Below are 19510 nucleotides of genomic sequence, written 5' to 3' on the forward strand. Positions count from 1 at the left end.
TATTCACTAGTTTCTTGGTTAATTTGAGGATTGTGAGAATCAAAACGTAAAATTCAAAATTATTACATTTTGAAACAAATTCAGAGAATTTGTGGCTTTTCATTTTGCCTTCCTTAGTTCACCTGAGTAGAATGGGACATTTTATTGCCCAATTCATTACTTATAATATTCAAGGTTGTGGTCAAAATTAGATAATGATAAATTATGATAAATATTGCTGTTCACATCTCATTACTGTTTTATTCTCCTATTGGGAGGCAGAAGGGTATTGGATTTTTTTGAAAGTGTGTGGGTGCATTTTTCTGAAGAGCAAGATTAGTGACTGACTCAAGCCAGAAATAGTGCAGCCAGGAGCTTTGCAGAGTTCTGCCAAAGCTTCTCAAATTCCCTTTTGCTGCCATAGCCTAGAGCCTTGCCTGAAGAACATATCAATCATACTGAAATGCATTGAGTTCTTCTTAGGTGGACAAACAAGAACTAAACTGTAACTACAAAATTAACTTTCTCTGAGAGCTAAGACAAGAGTCAGCCCATTTCAAAGAAATGTTGTTACATTAATCTGCGACACCACATAGCTCCAGTTTTTTCACAGTTGTTCAGTCACCAGTGTTCCCCCTCTGAATCAGCCACTGCATCAGCAAAGAAATTCTGTCAGTGCAATGCTTCCTTTGACCTGAGGTGCTCTTGGGTTTGGTGCTATCACCTTCTCTTGCAGAAACTCAGATAACCTAATGTATAGGGTTCATACAAAGCAGAAACTAAGAAACAAACAAGCAGAGTTTTTAATGATGTCAGTATTAGCAAATCACAAAGCATGTGCTGTATACCTGAATTCAAGAAAGAACACTTAGCAGCAAAAAATAGGTGAGTTGTTTGTCTGTGCCTGCAGCTGTACCTTACTTTTCCATCATCTTTTCCTTCTCATTTCCCATTCGCCTTCACATCCTCTATTCTGATCCACTATTTTCTAAGTCATGACATACCTTACCTATGAGCTAGCACTGATATTGGGATGTACCCAAATAACTTTTCTTTTTGCTTCGATCACTCGTGATGCTAATGAACCAATCCACTAGTTAAAAAGAAGTGCAAAAAAACATTAAAGTTCTTATATGCAGTGAGTAAAAAGGCAAGTTAAAAAATACAGAAATCAAAACTGGGGGGTTTTTATGCTGGTAAAAATCAAAATCATTTTCCTTAACCTCACCCTTCATGTAAAACATTTGCACTCTTCTTGCACTCAATTCTTGTAACTCTGTAAGTTAAAGTAATCCTTCCTCCACCCCTTTACTGGTATTCCTTTCTCCTTCTCCCTTTCTAGCCAGTCCTTCTAGTACTGGGATGTCCTCTTGGTCTCCCAGTACCAGTTGTAGTGTTCCTGAAAGTGCATCTAAAGTCTCTGGCAAAAAAATGAAGGCCACAGTGAATGAAAGGGGAGAAATTAAATCTTATGGTGTCAGGACACTGTTTCCAAAATTTGAGCATTTTTTTAAAGTTCATTCTTTTTTCTTTATCAGAGAATGGAAGAACATGATAAGAAAGAAATGAATAATGTTAGCATTTGCTTTGAAGCAGGAATTTGATAATTAGAACAAAGGGGAGGCACCTAAAAGAGATTATAATAAACCACCCCTTTGTAAATCAGGTAAAAAGGCTTATGCACCCTGGCTATAGTAAAATATTAATAATCTCTACATCAGCCTTCCATACTATTGTAGGTTCACTTTGTTCTGATGTCAATGCAAAATATATGTTGAACTTCTTAGGACAAAGAATAATTTGATAATCTAATGCAGGTTTGCATACTAAGAGATCCTAAGCAAAGAACAACACAATTCAGTAGTGTCCTGTCTACCTTTTGCTTATTTCAGTTGTCTTAACAATTACTTTCCCTGTGATTGTTCCCTAGAAATGCTAGTTCCTCAAGTGGGACAACTAGTAAAGCATTTTATTAAGTGTTTGCTAGTCCTTGCTACAAAAATATATTGCCTTTAAAAATATTTGTCCTAACTTTATTCCCTGTCTCATAGAATATTTACAGAACATAATTTAATATCACTCTGAAATTGCATTCTTGAGCATATTTCATTTCAGTATTAAGCATAAAAATGTGAAATTGAATGACAGAAGTTCATGGTGAGCAGAACTTCACTAACATTAATGTCATGCTATTTATATTTCCCTTCCTTCCTTGATTTCAATTGCTTCATATATGTGTCTCAATCCATTCAGGGGAGATAGAAGGGGTTATGTGTTGCTGTTTTGATAAGAAAAGTAAAGTAGACTAAAAATATTAATTACTTATAATGATAGTTATTTAATAACACTTAAAGAAATTTACCATTTTGGTTGAACTGGATTAGATATTCATCTTCCTAAAATTTGTTTTCTATGAGTTTTTTTAACAATAAAAAGCAACGTAAAGAATACATATAAGGCACTGGAGATTCAAGGTATTCAAAATGAGTAATTCTGAGTGTTAAAAAAGCAAATAATGTATTTACATCCTGTTTCCTGCATAATCTCTGCAGGTATTATTAATACAATTAAAAATTGCATCACATTTTGAATAAAAGTCCTCACCATGTCTGTGATAGTAGCCAGTGACAAACCTTTAGATGAATACAGGAACAGAGTGAAGATAAGGTAATACATTCACTGTCCTCTGCTCAGCCCTTAATCAATTTTTCTTTTACCAGTATTTACTTTTGATATCTCTAGAGCCCTGTGGTGATGTGCTGCATAATTTTCTGGCTTTTATGAAAGTCTTTATATTCATATTTTTAAAGAATTCTGTATACCCTCTGCTTCTGGTTCTTACATTGTAGAGAAACAGTAATTCTTTCTTAATGTCTTAGTTTCCTCCATTTTTTTAATATGCTTTTGTCATATTATCAGTTCAACTGCCTCTTTTTTAAACTGAGGACTCCTTAGCTGTGTAAGGACTACCACTCTTCTAGGAGGATCTGCTCTTTTGATCTTCCCATCACCTCTTTGTATATGTTCTCTAGTTTGAGAAAATCTTTTTTGGATAGGCATGTGGCGGAACTGCATACAGCGTGGATAGATGCTCCATAGATTTATACAGTTGCTTAATGACATTTTCCATTTTGTTCTCTATTTCTTACCTAGTAATTTCTGACTTTTTGCCTCTTCGACTATACATAGCATTGAGCATTTGTCTTTAGAGAATCAGTGACTACCAGATTTATATCTTCTGTTGTTTATGAAGTCAGTTAGATGCAATATTGTGTCTGTATAATAACGACTGTTTTTCCCATATGCATGACTTTATATCTGTCAACACTGAGTTTTGTCTTACTTGAATATCTTGTCTCTACCTTGTGAGATACATTTGTAACTATCTAACCTTTTTTCTAATTTTCACTATGGCTTTTGTCCACAAAGATTGTGGACATTTTCTAGATCAGTGTGTATATGGTGAATAGTCCCAATCCCTACATGCGCTTTTATAGGATGCCTACTAGTTGTGAAAAATGATCATTTAGCCCTACCCTTGGTATTGTATCTTTCTAACCAGCTACTAAAGGATTTTACTGAAGGATCATTCTTATTGCACTTTAGATTGTTTCAGGACTTTGGTGAACAAACTGTTAAAAGCTTTTGCACCTACAGGTGCACCACAGCGCTGGATTGCATTGAAGTCCCCAATCCTTTCTTTATCTGAATCATTTATGTGATTTGTCCACAAGCAGGGAAGTAAAATTTGAAACACTAAGTATGTAGGAAGAAGCTATTTTGAGTTACAATAAGTGCAATAGATCATTGCATTAATTAAAAGAAAAAATTCAGCACAATTCCTTAAGCAGCACTATGCCAAATTTAATCTCATGTTGTTTATTAATATCTTGGTGATGTTAGTGTGTTGCTGGAACTGTGGAAAGTAGTAGCATCTTGTTTCTCCTTTCTTTGCTTCTGAGAAAGGAAGCATACTGATACAAAAAGAGGACTACCACTCATTTTGGAATGGGGAAGGAGGAAGTGAGTGGTTTTGTTTGATTCAAATCAGTGTGCTTTCCCCACTGTTCCTAAATTAAAATGGAAGGCACATATTTTTCAGGGCCTGAGTTGATTCTAGTTATCAGCGCTAGTCACCTTTTTTTTTTTAAAGTTCTATTTTCACTGTTGTTGCATTCCTCTAACTGTGGCGGTGTCCCATTGTGCCTCATTCTTTGGGCCTAGTGCTTTATCAACACAGAGGGAAAAGGCAAGCTAGGTCCACAAGAGTTTAAGTCAAGGCAGGATAGAGAAAATGGATACAGGAAAATAGAAGGAAAATGAACCAGAGGCTGACAATGCAGTAAGCAAGTTAGGAGTTGTTGGAGTAGGTTTGTTGGAGGGTTTGAGGGAGAAGTCACAGAGAAGGAGGATTTTGAGAAAGGTATTGACTTAGGCTTGCAGAAGTTTTACAGAGTGATCCTTTCAACTAGAGGGACTGTACAGGAGAATATGGAGCATTTGAGAGTTTCATCATGATAGGTAAAATGGAGACAGATTGTGGTGAATGCTTTAGCTTTTGATTTTCCTAGGCTGTTTTTATAAGTATTTGCAACAGAACAGTGTAAACAATGCCCAAAATCCCAACAATTTTGCAGAGGGAATATATATGTTTGTCTGCTCTGCATTTTCTGAAATTTTTAGCATTATGCCTGTTCACTTCTCGTGATTTCTTGTGCCTCAAGCTAGTCTTGAGATATTTCTGAATATCAGTCTCCTCTTCTCTGAGACTGATGTAGTATATTCTCTTTCCTCATACAGTGATAGTGACACTATTTGTGTGATAAGCTGATCACTTTTACTTTCCCCACAAAAATAACTTCATCCTAGGTAATCATCATGGGAACTTCCATCTGTTTTATTTTTTCCTTTTGTTATAGGTCTCTTTTCCTTTATGAAGGAGAAAATATGAGAGAGTAGCTAGGAAGTGTCTTTTCTGTGAGTGAAGATGATCAAATATTTAAGCCTTTTTTTTCCCCAAAAAATTTGCTTTAAATCTGTGAGCATGAGTGGTGATGATGATGTGAGGTACCATGGGTTTACGAATTTCTTAAATCTTGTATAGCTAGAGCCTTCTGGGGATTGAGAGATCCAAGGAATGGATGAGTTGCAGAGACTGCAGCACTGCAACACTTTCAGCAATATCTGAAAACTGCAGATGTAAAAAATGTTATATTCCACCAAGGTTTACTTAACTAAGTCCAGTGGGTGTTTTTGTTCACAGTACAGAAGTCTGGCTGGTATCACTCCCTTCCTCTAACAGTTGTTTCAGATTTGAACTTTTCCCACAAGACGTATTTCCAGAATTAGATTCAGATTCATAAGTACTGTACAGTTGTTAGTCATAAAAAAAAAAATAAATCTGCTATAGCTTGATTATGGGACCAAAACCAAAAATGAACAAAATGAGAAAATGTTAGTGTAATTTCCCTAAGAAAATTAGCTGACTTTTTATACAATTTGAGCTTCATGTTGTTGGTGTAATAAGCAAGAACTCTGGCTTTCCTTGTGAAGGATACAATTCTTACTGTAAAATAAAGGACATTCCCTGTAACAGCAGATCCTCAAGGTGTGCACCATACTGAGCATGGGTTTTTGTGTAATCCCACTGAGTGGCTGGTATCGTGTTTTACCACATTGTAGATTTTCAGATATGGATCAGTATCACTATATTGTTGTTCAGGGGATTGTCCTAATAACTTTTCTTTAAAAGACTGTTAAAGAAGAGTTGTTATCTGTTCACCAATACATTATTTAGCTGCTAAAGGTCTTAGAGAAAGTGCTGAGCTTGTGATTTAAGCGATTAAAGGTTTTGTGAAGAGATAGTACTCACATTTCCACTGCAGAGCAAGGGAAGGCCACTATATACTGTGGTTTCCTGGCTTTAGCGAGGATGCAGGGTTTAGGTAGCTAATAGGATTGGCAGCTGGTTAAAAAGAAGCTGCTACTTCCATCCTGAGGAGAGGGAAAGCTCCGGAAGAAAAGCTCCTCCTGCATGCCTTCCTAAAGCACTGGTCTAGTGCTGGAGTGTCCTGAAGTACTTAACCTATGGCCTACACAGCCAATAAAATACTGTGTGCCTTACAGATGAAGTTTCAATGATCACACTGTGGATGCTATCGTTGTCACTGTTGTCACAGGTTCTGATTTCACAACTCAGCTAAACTGGCAGCTGCCCAGTTGTTGGCAGGTGTTGGGAGTAGATGTAAGTACCTTCATCTTAAGGCTAAAGAGGATTGGAAAGGGAGCCATGTGTGACTTAGTGTATTGCCATCTAAGGGTGAAAAAATTTATCCATCTCACATTATCACGCTGGTAAGCCTGTCCTTACAAAGGACTTCCATGGAGTTACTCATATATTAGGCAATATGTCACAGATTCTCCTTTGAATAATGTATTACTTATTCATTGCAATTAGAAGGAGAGGAGAAAACCGAAGAATGAAAGATCTAATAGTATTGTTTTACTGATGTTACTTGAATGAAATTTAACTGTCCCCAGTATGAGAGTTCAGACCATTATGTAATGGTCCCTTCTGCTTTTATGCCCTGTGAAGTAGTAAAGAACCAGTTTTGTTATCAAGCCTACAAAGTCTGCCGTCCCCCTGACCATAAGCATGCTCCTCCTCAGCATCAGTTGCAATCTAGAGTGTGTTGCTCAAGCTCACACAGGTGGCTTCTGGGCTGGGATAAACAAAGACAACATTGCTGCAGGTACTGTAGCAGGTTTTTAAGGCAGAGTGCTTCATTCACTTTCAGTCATGGGAACATGTCCTCATGAGTGGGGTGGCATTCCAGCAGCTTATTGAGGGCCAAATGTCACCCTTAATACTTCTGTGTGCAGTGACCCAATACCGTGCCTGCACTTACTATTCCTATTTCAATTAACAGCCAGAGTTTAGTTTCAAAGGTATTTTGAGCTTTAGTTATGGACTAAGATACTGCTGAGCTTGCTCAGAACTCCTGCCCAAATGGCTAGTTATCTAGGTGTAAGATGAGAGACAACAGCTAGATAGACGGGGAACATGAGGAGACTCTGAGGCACTTCTGATCAACATAGTGAGCAGTAATATCAGTACTTTGCAAAGTGTATCTGCAGGTAGTGATTTGAAGCAAAATAATGAGATAATCAGTAGGGTGGTTCACAGAAAGCTCCTCCCATGCAGCATAAGGGCAGACAAATATGTGCTTGTTTGAAAGTCTAGTGGAGGCTGGTATAAAATTTTTGTCTGTGGTGGGAATCATTTTTTCCATACTGAGTGAGAGAAACAAAGAAAAGGCTTTGAAAGTTAGCAAAAGTTGGTTATGCTTGATGCAGTTGGCCTCTAGGAGTGGAAGGAAACCTAGATGAGATAATAAGCTCCTGTAAGTTCTGGTTGATGATATGTCGAAGAGCTTTCTGGTGGATGAATATGGACTGGCTCGTGTTTTCCATAGAGGAAAAGTCATTGAATGGACAGATAGGAGAAGATGGAAGTCTGTGGAGCAGTTATTTCTCTGTAAAACTCATACCTTGAAGATAGTATACAGAAGGAATCTGGAAAATTTAAATTAAGGCTATAGGCAAGGTCTTGGAGAAAGGCTTGGTCTAAGACAGACTCACAGGCTGGGAAACTAGCCAAATGGTAATGGGATCCACCATGATCAGGGTCACAGATGTCACATAGAGCTTGAAGGAAAAATAAAGAATTTTGGACACGCTATTTTGTGATGCAGCTAAGCATAACTCCAGAAAAGAATGTGATAGTCTAGTTTAGACTGAAACACACAGGTCTGAAAAAAAAAGGTTCAGGCATCCAAAGCAGTTCTGTAGCTTGATTAATCAGTATTGTAGTATCAGATCTAAGATCTTGTCTCTGACGGACCACTCCTGACAAAAAGCAACTAGTTCTTGTGACTAACTGTCCTGAAATCAGTAGTGACAGAAAATAGTCTCTACAAATGCAAGTCAATTTAAAATGTCAAATGAGTGTTCAATTTGTATTAAGAGATCAAACATATACTATACAGTGTTATGTGTACCAGTTAGCTGTATTATACGGTGTCTCAGTGAAGTAGCTGCAGACCTATGCATGCAAAGTGAACATTGTTACTGATTTGTCATTTGCAGTGAAATCTTCCTTTATGTAATTTTTATTTGTATATTTAAATAGATACAGCTTCTGATACAGTAGCTCACATCACCTTTGTATCCAGGTAGTCCCCTTTAATTCAGTGGTGATCCCCAAGGATTAAGGTTCTGTTGGCTGTAAATTAGGGCATTGGCAACTACTACAGATTGAAAGACATGAGAGCGAAATGAATTTAAAGTTCCAGAAATGCAGAAGTCAATGTAAATGTAACTTAATAATGTGGTTACAAACTACAGTACTGATGTAAACAACATGAAGACTATGTCTGCTCACTGTGAGTTGTTTCTTTTCCTTTTTTTCCCCTCTCAACATTCATTTCTTAAGAAAATTGGCTAAAAAGCGGAAAGAGACATTGAGTAGTACACGGCAGGAAATGACAGTGATGGTGAATTCAATGGATAAAAGCTACACTGAGCAAGGCACCAACTGCGACGAAGCTTTCTCTTTCATGGACACGCACAATCTAAATGGGAGATGTAAGTTTTTTCTTTTCTTTTCTTTTCTTTTTTTTTTTTCAAAGGTGAAAGAAAGGTGCAAATGGTTTTTAAAATATTCCTCATTACTCAGTCATGGAAAATCCATGGGACCCAGAGTTTCCCACTGTGCAGCACATTACAGTGTCTATTCAAATGAGCAAGACAGTCAGACATCAAGAATAGACTTCTTTAAAAATAATAAGGATAATTGAGCTTTTTTCTGTGCATCCTTTTCTTCTGCAGAAGACCAATGACATTACTGAAACAGTAGTTTTACCTTTTTCCAATCTCTATTATGTTAAAAATTTTATATCCCTCATGCTGTCCCAAGTCCTTCAAATGCTTCCCCTGCTCTCTTCTTTTTTCATAGGAGAAATTTACTTTTGAATGTCATAACTTAATAATGATGATCTGATTGTCTTATTATTTCCAATTCTAGGTGATAGTCTTTCTGTTGCTTGTGCAAAGGAAGAATTCAGTTCTATTCTGCAATTTCATAAGAGATACTCTAATATCCTGGTATCTACCCTGAAAATAAATAAAATTTGGGATATAAAATTTCCTGCATTAGAATTTTAGTCAAGGTCTCACTCCTGTCTCAGGGTTAGCACTAGGCAAAGACCAGAAAAAAACAGTAGTTTTTTATAATTATTAAGAAGAATGAAAAAATAATGACTGTTCAAAAAGTTTCTTGGATTTTGTAGATCTTAAGGAACCTCAGGTTCTTTTGTATGCCAGTGGTTTTTAACATCTTCAGAATTTGTCAAAGATTGAATTTTGTTTCAAGTACTAACAGTATGCAAGGCCCAACTCCCACTCTTTAATAATATGCTTAAGAATTTACCTTTGATGAGCTCAATTGTACAAACATTCCGTGAGGTTTATACAGTGAGACTTTTCTCAGCAGCATTAGGCTCAGAATTTGCAAAGTTAATTTGCACATTTGAGTTACTTTTGAAATTGCTTTGAAACAGATCTTTCAAATCAGACTTGCCTTTCTGGTGAGAATATACCCTTACAGTTAATGAGATTGCTTACTTCTGTGAAGAGATCAAGAGGTTTGACTTCATCTTCTGTCATCATGATATAGTTTCCCAGTGGTGTTACTGTATGTTCATAACTACAGAAGAAGCTGCAATGAGTTCCTGGGACTAAATCCTCTTTATGTAAACCACCTCAAACCTATTTGAAGTTATTGACATAGCAAGTTCTTTGTACCACTTGAGGGCTAGAACCTCTAATTAGACTTTCCATAAGAAAAGTGGTCACCAGAAGAAGCAGTCTGACAGTCTTTAGGAATAATCTTTGTGTAAAGCCTTGTATGCAAGAGGTTTAGAACGTTCCTGATTCCTATGAAAGTTTATTATCCTGTCTGCACTCTCTAGCTAGTGTGATTTATTAGCTGCAACAGCCCTGACCTCAACTAATCTCTGTATCCATACCCAAAAGGAGTGCCACTCTGTTCTTCCCACCAAGGAAATGTAATCTCCTCATTCAAGAGATGTAATCAAAGTGGTCTCAGATCTATTAATTTGTATGATAAATGATAACTGTCAGCATTATTTAAGCCAGTTTTGTGATAGCCCCATCTTAACAAGGACTGGCAACTGTATGCTCTAGAAGATCAACCAAAAAAAAAGATGAATGAAAGACAGCAGAAGTAACCTCACTCTACGCATCCAGCAGATCCTGTCTTTCTCAACTCTACTATGTTTCACAAATTCCTCTTAGCCTCTTTATAGGTATCCGGAATGTGCTTGCAGTCACTCATAAGACTGAATTTGAGCTGTGCAGACAAGCAACTAAGGCTGAATTTGCAAGGAGCTTTGCTTAAAAGCCTTTAATGACTCTTTGGCTGAATATCTTCTACGATGTTGTGATTAACTCCCACCTCTTGAATCTGTCTGTGTTTACAATGGCAATTGCATGATCTTTGTATACCAGGAGACAAACTGAATATAATGTGTTCTATTGGGCTTTCCTAGTGGTTTTACAAGTGGCTACATGATTAAATACCAATGTGAGTGTTAGTTGTGTATCACTCCCTGAAAATATAGAGAAATATTCAGGGTCTGTTAACATCTGTGTACACATTATCCACCTGTCTGAATAAATAAAATTTAAAAAAAAGGAAAAAATAAACTATAGTAGAATATTTGGATACAGTATTTACAGTATTATTAAGTAAACTTACTGATGATCAAAGCTTCTGTCAAAAACACCTGTGATCGTTGTAATGTCTTTTTTCAAGCATCAGTATTCAGTCTAATCTTATGATTTAAGAAGCATATATGCCGTTGTTGATCAAAACGCATTCTCTGATGACATTTCTTTCTTAGAGAAATTCAGTTAGCTATTTCATTCACTAGACACTCATGGTTTTCCCTGGGTCCTGATTCCAGTGCAAGAAACACAACAGGACAAACTCTTAAGTCAATCACCTAAGCTGTATCGCTCAGCTTAAATAGCTGCATATTACTCTGCTGTCTCTAACCAGCTTTGTTTCTCTTTGCAGCTGTATCTTCACCATCTTCATTTACAATGAAAACTAACACATTGAGCACAACAGTACCTAATTCTTATTACCCAGGTAACCAATTTTTTTCTTGGTCTCCACCCTATATAGACCTTTTCATAATGAAAGCATACATTTTTATGTTATTATACTTCTTGCCACCAGAATTTAATGCATACAAGCAACATATCAGTTGCTTACAGTAGCTTTCTGAAAGAAAACTCAGGAACATATATCAATCATTTACTGTTCTCTCTCTTTTTACCTTTTCTGCATTGACCTGCTTATGATGTATGACAGATCCATTTGTGCCAACTGCAATTTTAGGTGAGAACATTTCCCTTTTATCAAAGTTTATTGCTGAAGTAATTTCAGAAGTTGCAGTTCTCAGGGTACAGACAATAGTATGCAAAATGCTGGAGTTTTATGCTAAGGGGAGGGGTGGTAGACTTGGCTACACTGAGGTGCTAAGGACAGTTACCAGGCTTGATTACTGCTGTCATAGTGCAAGTCAGGGGAGAAATGAGAGAAATAATTTTAAAACGTGGATTTGCAAGGAAATGTTTATGCATGTATTTGGAGTGACACAAAAGAATTTGATTATCGCAGCAATTGAAATAGTTTCCCTCATTTTATTTCTGTTTTATCTCAGAACTGAAGATGTCACTTCTTAAAAACAACTTTTTTTTTTCCTAATTAGACCATTCAGGATACAGAAAATCATACGAAATACAGTTTGTGCCATCTACCAAATATCATGCCTTCTCACAATACTGCAGGATATCTGACATGCTTCTTAAAGTGAAGTTTCTGATGGGGAGATGGTATTTTCAGCAGCAAATTGATAATATGACACTTAGAGTATATAGTTTATTATGCATCAGGTGTCACAGGAATGAAATAAAATAGTAGAACTCTAGGTTAAAAACATAAAATGTAAAGCATTTTCACTGAGAATTTAGGAAAACCTGCTATTGTCCAATGTCAAGTAGAAATAGGTTTCTGCGCAGTGATAAATAATAAGCATGAGGCTCTCTTGCATTTTCAGTGCTTAAGTAACTCTGACTGCTTTGTGGCTTGTATTCATTTATGCCTCCTTCCCATGCTAACTTTAAACAGGGCCATTTTTAAAAAATAATAAGTCAAAATATAACAGTGCACTGTAGCAAGAATTCAAACTCCAATGTTAAGCCTATCTGTTTACTCATTTTTCAGTTTATATTTTCACAACAAATATTTTTCTTTCTCCTCCTTTTTGTTCACAACACTGGAAAAAATATAAGGCCCCCTTAACTGAATCTTGCCCTAAACTGTAAGTTTAGGAAGTAGAAGTTTAGGAAGGTGATCTTGAAAATTTGTTATTGTAAAAGGCTGTTTAGCACAGTGCATTTCGGTGTGGCAACTTCGAGAAGGAGCTTTGCTGTTTTTATATATTATGTAAATCTGAAAGAAGGTAATGGTAGTGACTGTAACAATGTAATAATCTGCATGCAAATGAAATTTGCAGTGCCTTTTAACTGCCTGAGATGTTAGACTTTTTTGTGTGCTTTAGCATTCATTCAGCGCTTAGATGTTCTTTCTGACCTTGTGGGTGAGCAAGGAGAAAAGTACTATTATCAGGAGAAAAAGTGAGATTTCCTGTCTGAATCATTAAGTTTTAGTTAATGGTTTCTCTGATTGTTTTTGTGATTCTTTTCTGTATAATAACAATGGTAAAACTACTTGTTAGCTTTTTTTCCCACAAGAAATAATCTCTAAGCAAGTAATTCAGATATCAGGCAAACAAACTGGGAGAAATAAATTGTCTATTTTACTAAGTCTTTAAAATCTTCAATTAGTTATATATATATATTTTATGGTCTTGTACAGCAGACCTGTGCTTAATCATTTCAGCAAATCTTCCAGTTACTTCACTGCGTAAAATAAATATTTTTGTAACTTTACATGTTAAAAATTTAGTACCATTTTGTGAATGGTGCTCCATTCAGATCAGATCTCTCTCCCAATATGTGTTTATGACTGTCTGTGTAGGAATAGTGTTTATCTGAGGTAAATCAAATTAGCTGTGCTTGAGTTGGTAGAGGAATATTGCTAGTAACAAAATATGCTGGGTTTAATCGCAGCTAATACCTGCTCCTGCTGTGTTCCACTGTCCAAAGAAGTTGTGTTAGACTGCAGGGTCAATCCCATAGCTGGAACTAAAGGAACTTTTCAGTGTGACCTTTTGGGAAGGGTCAAGTCTGGTGAATGGATCTCAGTTTTCAAAATCTGCTAGAAAAGCTACAGCACAATTACTGCTTTCAAATTTATGTAGAACAGGATATTTGAACTATTCCTGTGAAGTAGGAAAATCTTAGCTAATGAAAAAAAAAAAAGAAGACTGGTAATTAGTGATGAATCTATTTAAATGATGCAAAACATAACAGTTTGGCTTCTTAGTTTCAGATGATGAAATTTTCTTCCATTTGAGGGAAAACTTTGATTATTATCCTAACAACTGAACTGAAAGCCTGAGATTTAAAAAAATGAACAAACAAACTTCACGTAACAGTGGCTAAATTTGCATTGTCTTAGCCTGAGTGTAGAGCATGTTTGTCTAGGATCAGTGATGTGCATGTTTATGAAATTGGAGAAGGAAAAGTGTCTCAGTCCAGAAGAGGTACTGGGCTGGGGTTCTGGGTACCTTCCATGCCAGGAGTTCACCTAGCTAGTAAATAAGTATATCATTTAATAAGTGTTATATAGCTCTATGGGAGTGAGTAAGTGACGAGTAGGAAAACTGCGGCTGTAGGAGTATTTATTCTGGACAAACTTCCCATTGCACATGAACACTGATTTTGGAGGAGCTCATCCTTTGAAAAGCTCATAGCCTGAAAAGTTCATGCTACAGTGCTCAGAGGCAAATGAAAAAACTGTAATATATGGGGCTTCTAATGTACCATATAAACCAAGGATTGAAAGCACTTTATTTTAAACATCTTAAAAGATAATTCCCAAAGAGAGGAAAAATAGTATTAATGCAGCTATAAGAGATAAAGAAATGGAGAGAGGAAAATTAGTCTAAAACCAGGGAGCTCACAGGAAAGAGATTCATAAGTATTAAATTGCTGCTTTCACAGTACAAGACCTGCTATCTGACAACTTGGCCTTCATCTTAGTTATGAACAGACTGTGTTACTATGAATCTTGTAATTTGAAAAAAAAAAATCCTCAAGTTTTCTAACTGGTTTTTAAAATTGAAATAAGCAACCCAAAAAACCATGATCAACTTCCTACACTTTTTTTGTCTTTTGTGTCTTAGCCACCTTGTAGTTTTCAGGTGCCATTTCAGCAGCAACATACTGTACCTACACTTGTATACCACGCTTCATGCCATGCATCCCGAGGTGCTTTGCAGTACAATTTTATATCACGTTAGACAAAACTTCTAAAATTTTAGGACTAGAAGATTGATCCCTTTCCTTTGTGTTAGATCAGGTTGGCAGACTGACAGGAAAAGTAGTGAAATGCCCATACTCATACCTGTAAATTTTTCTCTTTTATTTTTGATTTAGGTTTAATTGCACACTTCATACTGACTGTATGCTTAGTAAGGGCCAGATTTGCTGTGTCTTGGTAGGAATTGAGAGAACCTCAAATCATCCTTGAAATATGATTGAGTTTTGTAGCTTTAGCATCAATTTTCAGTGGTATAACTAAAACGAGAATCTCACCTTTAATGAGGTGTGGTAGTATTTTTGGTGTGTACATGAGAATCTGGGACCTTTTAATCCAGAATATGTGAGGAACTTTCTGCTATAATATATCAGACTTATGAATGTGGAAATACTATTTTAATGCTTCCCTTTCATACAACTTAATTTACAAAGTAATATTTTTGATAAAGTATTTTTTAAACATTATGAATATTTAGCATTTTATTTAGCATGCAGCCAGTGAAGAATAGCTTGAATAAGTCAAAGCACCACATTTACAAATTTGGTTAAAATTCAAAAACTCTAAGATACGTTAAATTATTATTTGGGTAACGAGATATTTATGATGATTCTTGGACCTTGGGGTGGGTTTTTTTCTCTTGTCAAGTTTGAACAAATTTTTAAAATTTCATCTAAACAGGAAGAGTGCACTTTCACATCTGTCTATTTACTGCTAAGTATAGGTTTTGATCTCAGTTCCATCTGTGTGAATCAACTCACAGTGAGATACCTTGGTTTCAGTAAATCTAATTTATACTGTGAAACTGAGTTCAGAATCCCACTCATTTAGGAAATCATTCTGTAAAGACTAAATTACAAACATAAAATTACCTGTAATTATTAATGTAGTACTGTTGCTTATGCCCTGTTTCCTTTTTCTCCTCCTCTTTTTTTCTCCTGATATGTATCTTCTTAAAAGTGCCAATCAATGGTAAGTTGCCCATTTGCCCCATGGAAGAGATGTGGAGGGTTGGGAGAGTATGTGTCTCATAAAAATTTTAACCAGCCCACGGGGGTCTCCTGTTTGTTGGCTTGCATGTCAGTTGACATAACATTCCATGCCTAATGTGGTGGCTCATGATACACCGTGGTCCTAAAGCATGTTCAGCAGTCAGTCAAGACATTTTTCCTTATCAGATGATCCTTTGCATTTGTCCTCTTGTAGTTCGTCTCCAAGTGTTGTTTTCAGATCTACATTTCCATTGCAGTCCTAGCTTGATGAAATCATAAGCCATTTTGTGCATCTTTTTATTTTGCTCACTCCAAACATTTGCTCTAAATTTGCAGTGTGAAATATAGCACTTCAATAATCTATGAAGAATACAAGTCCAATTTCATTCCATGGGACTTGTTGAAGTTTCAGAATGAAACTTCTATGCAGCTTAAAACCAAACGCCTGTTTTAAAATGTGTTTGTAAACAGCTAGTGATATTTAAAACAATATTAGAGTTTGGACTGCTCTGCAATGCTTCCATTGTAGAACTGTGGACTTTGCCTCATTCCAATCAGTCTTGCAATTTCCCTGTGTAAACTGCTCCGTGGATTTACTGTTCTTCTGGTGTAGCCTTCACAGACAGAAGCAATGCTGATGGTGTCAGATTTCTGCCATTCCTCTAGATATGTGTGTAGTTTCTACTTCTTTTAATAAGTGAAAATGAGCAGTACATTATGAGATACTCTTTTTCTAGATGAAACCCATACGATGGTCAGTGACACAAGCAGCCTGGTCCAATCCCATACCTACAAGAAGCGAGATCCAGTGGATGTGCCCTACCAGACTGGACAGCTCCATCCAGCCATCCGCGTAGCTGACTTGCTGCAGCACATCACCCAGATGAAGTGTGCAGAAGGCTATGGATTTAAAGAGGAGTATGAAGTAAGTGTCAGGTCTAATGATCTGATTATTATGTCTCCTGCACTGTTGGCTGTATCTGTCTGCTCCCTGTACCACAGAACAGGAAAAATAATTGCTCAACCAAGTGAGCCAGCTGCTGTGTGAGGGGACATAACTGAATGGAAGGGGTCACCTCTACAATGAGCAAATTGTTTAATCGTAACCAGCCAGGATGAGGAGTGAGGTATAGCAACCTTTCTTGGAAATCTCTGTTTAATTCTAATTGCATAAAGCTGTGTGTTTAAAAAAACACATCCACTAGTGTTCTCCCAGAACATCTCATATTTTCCTTTCACTATTGAAAAATACAGCGTTTTTTCAAAGTTCTACATCACAGATTGTCTAATCACAGTTACCCTGTAACTGGATATTAGCTTAGAAATCAAGTTCTACAAGCACTGTTTCTTGGAATAATACCATTCCATGGTGGAAAGAAGGTGCACAGATCTTCAGAGAGGCCCATGGGGCTATAAAATTTAATCTGTGGTACCTGAACGATTTCTGACTAGCTGGAGGCTATCTCTAATCTTCATTATTTCTCATATGAACTTAGAGTCTCTTTTTTTTCTCCTTTTTGTTTTTATTCAACTTCTGTTTCTTCATTTCATGCTAGAGTGACCTGTTCCTCCATGTCATCATCTTAGTTTTAAATGTCATGACCACTATATCCTGGCAAATCCTGTAGAAATACAGCACATTGCACTGCAGGTCCTGACTTCCTAATGAGATGAGTCAGTTTGCTAACTAAAAAGAAAGCAAAAAACTAACAGAACTTGTTCTCATGCCCAGAATTAAGGGTAGTATTATTCCAGACTTCAAAAACTCAGTTTTGCTAAAGAGTGTGAAGAACACACCACTCCTCATTGAAATCATGTATTTGGATGAACGGACTTTAAAATGTTTGTCTAATGTGAGGGAGGACTTCAGACCCTTTAAAATCTGCTTAGGTCAAATATTTTAATTGTTATGGGGTAAAAATGAATGTCCTTTGTCCACTTTTCTTTGCCTTTTAGCTCAGATTTTATGGAGTTTATTCTTGCAAATGATTCTCACATTCAGAAACACCAATATGGGTTGATGTTTATAGCAAGTAGTTCCTCACAGGTTACAGTTCAGTAGATTTGGACCGAAAAAAACAAGTAGCATAAATATTTTACTTCACATAGGAAAAATACATAAGATTGATCATCAGGTTTGTCCTATAAATTGTCAAAATTGTCAAGTATCTAGGAATTAATGAGGTAATTTTGACTGATCAGTAGGAAGATGCACTGCGTGCTTGTGGGGTTTGATCTGTAGGCAGACTGGAAGCTGCCACCTCTGAAACACTCTGTTAACTTTTAAAACATTATATAGGCTGTGATCCAAGATGGTGTGATTAGATTAAAAAATAAATTATTCCATGCTGTGTGCTCTAGGAAGCAAATAAGGATCACCAGCAGCCCACTCCCCCATTTCCAGGAGCAGGCTAAACCTGACAAAGCCTGTGTCTGCCTCTGTATGTGGTAGCATCCATTTGACCAGTTGAGGAACCTATCCAAGTTGCACTGCATGCCCAGCCCAGCACACAGTCCTACATTTCCTTTCCATGGAAACTAGACTGTGAAAAATCAGAGGAACAGGTGTATTTACCATGATGTGACTCTGGTGTAACTGGTGAAAAGCAGAATGATACAGATTCAATTTTAACTGTCTTCTCAAAGTAGAAGCCAGCAAAAAAAAATCTTCTCATTCTTTCATTCAAGGGAAAGATAGGGAGGACAAACAACAAAAGTCCTTTGAATTACTTCTACCCTGTATGGCAAGCAATAATTTCTCTTCTGGGCATGCATGGGAGTGCAGTGTCCTAAAGGCTCAATATACCATGCTTAAGTTTTCAAGGTAGGAACTAATGTGTTCACTGTTGCAGGTCCTTCAGGATGGCTAAGACAGCCCCTAGTATATTGCTGAGTTTTTACAAGTGTGCATACTGCTTGCATTTTACAAGAGATAGGGTTTTTGTTAAACTTCACGCTTTGTCATACCCACTTCATGTTACAAGAATTGCTTAAATATATAAATGTTTAAACTGGTATTTGTAGTTTTAGGCTTCCAAAGCCCATGCTTCAGGCTACTTCCAAAGTCACTGATGATATTTTTTCCCTTAAAACGTAGAAAACAATTCATTCCCAGAAGGAGCTAATCACTTGTCAACTTTCATTTGTGTAGCTGACTTAAACAAGTTTCTTCCTATGAGGGTTTTTATGCCACTGTTATTTAAAAATGATGGAATTGAAAATTCTTGTCTTTGGAAAAGATTTGCTCATCAGCCAAAACCTTTTATACCAGCATTAAGCCTAGAGGAAAACTACAATTAATTTATTTTAAAAAATGAAGACTGTAAAATGGAATTTCTAGTGCAACCAGTGGCATAGCTTTTTAACTACACCGGATCAAATGATGCTGCCGAGAAACAATTCCCAGGAAAATCACTTAATTTTGAGCCTACCAAGCTGATGAATGGCATCCTATTGCAGACAGTAGGTGTAGTCATGACTAATGCCAGTAGATGAAATACATTAGGGGGCAGTTTGGTAATAGTGGCAGGGAAGGGGGACTTAAAATGCTGCAGGTGCATCTGGAAAAATTCTCTTTATTTATGGAAATTGTTTATCATCAAAATGAACTATAACTAACCATATCTTTGAGGGTTTTTGTTTTTCCATGGAACTACTGCTGTATTGCTGGTTTTCTTCTATATGCATTGAACAACTGCCCAATACATTCTAGCACTGATAAGATTGAAAATCTCTTTGTTTACAATGCTGTCAGACCGATACCATCCTCTTTACAAATTTGAACTAGACAAAGAAAGAATTTTTTCCTTATAAATTATCAGAAGGATAACTGTCCAAATGAAAAGGAAGAAAGAGTTTGACGGGGGATTTGTTTTGAATGAAGTCTCATGGATGGTTTTTGCTCTAACAAGACAGCAGGATTATATAGTTTCACCAGGGAAAG

At 36.6% G+C, this 19510-nt stretch overlaps 1 protein-coding gene across 1 annotated transcript in view; it reads left to right on the top strand.

Annotated features, from left to right (window-relative positions):
• PTPRM (protein tyrosine phosphatase, receptor type, M) overlaps positions 1–19510 on the top strand; it is a gene marked incomplete at its 5' end in the record, with an annotated part of 275129 nt that overhangs the window by 170235 nt on the left and 85384 nt on the right. The window contains 4 exons of the mRNA XM_009083735.1: positions 8474–8625; positions 11141–11215; positions 11441–11467; positions 16305–16492. Of these exons, the coding sequence (XP_009081983.1) occupies positions 8474–8625; positions 11141–11215; positions 11441–11467; positions 16305–16492 (442 nt within the window). The remainder of the gene's footprint in view (positions 1–8473; positions 8626–11140; positions 11216–11440; positions 11468–16304; positions 16493–19510) is intronic.

Source organism: Acanthisitta chloris, unplaced genomic scaffold, assembly GCF_000695815.1.
Source record: "Acanthisitta chloris isolate BGI_N310 unplaced genomic scaffold, ASM69581v1 scaffold420, whole genome shotgun sequence".
Taxonomy (NCBI): domain Eukaryota; kingdom Metazoa; phylum Chordata; class Aves; order Passeriformes; family Acanthisittidae; genus Acanthisitta; species Acanthisitta chloris.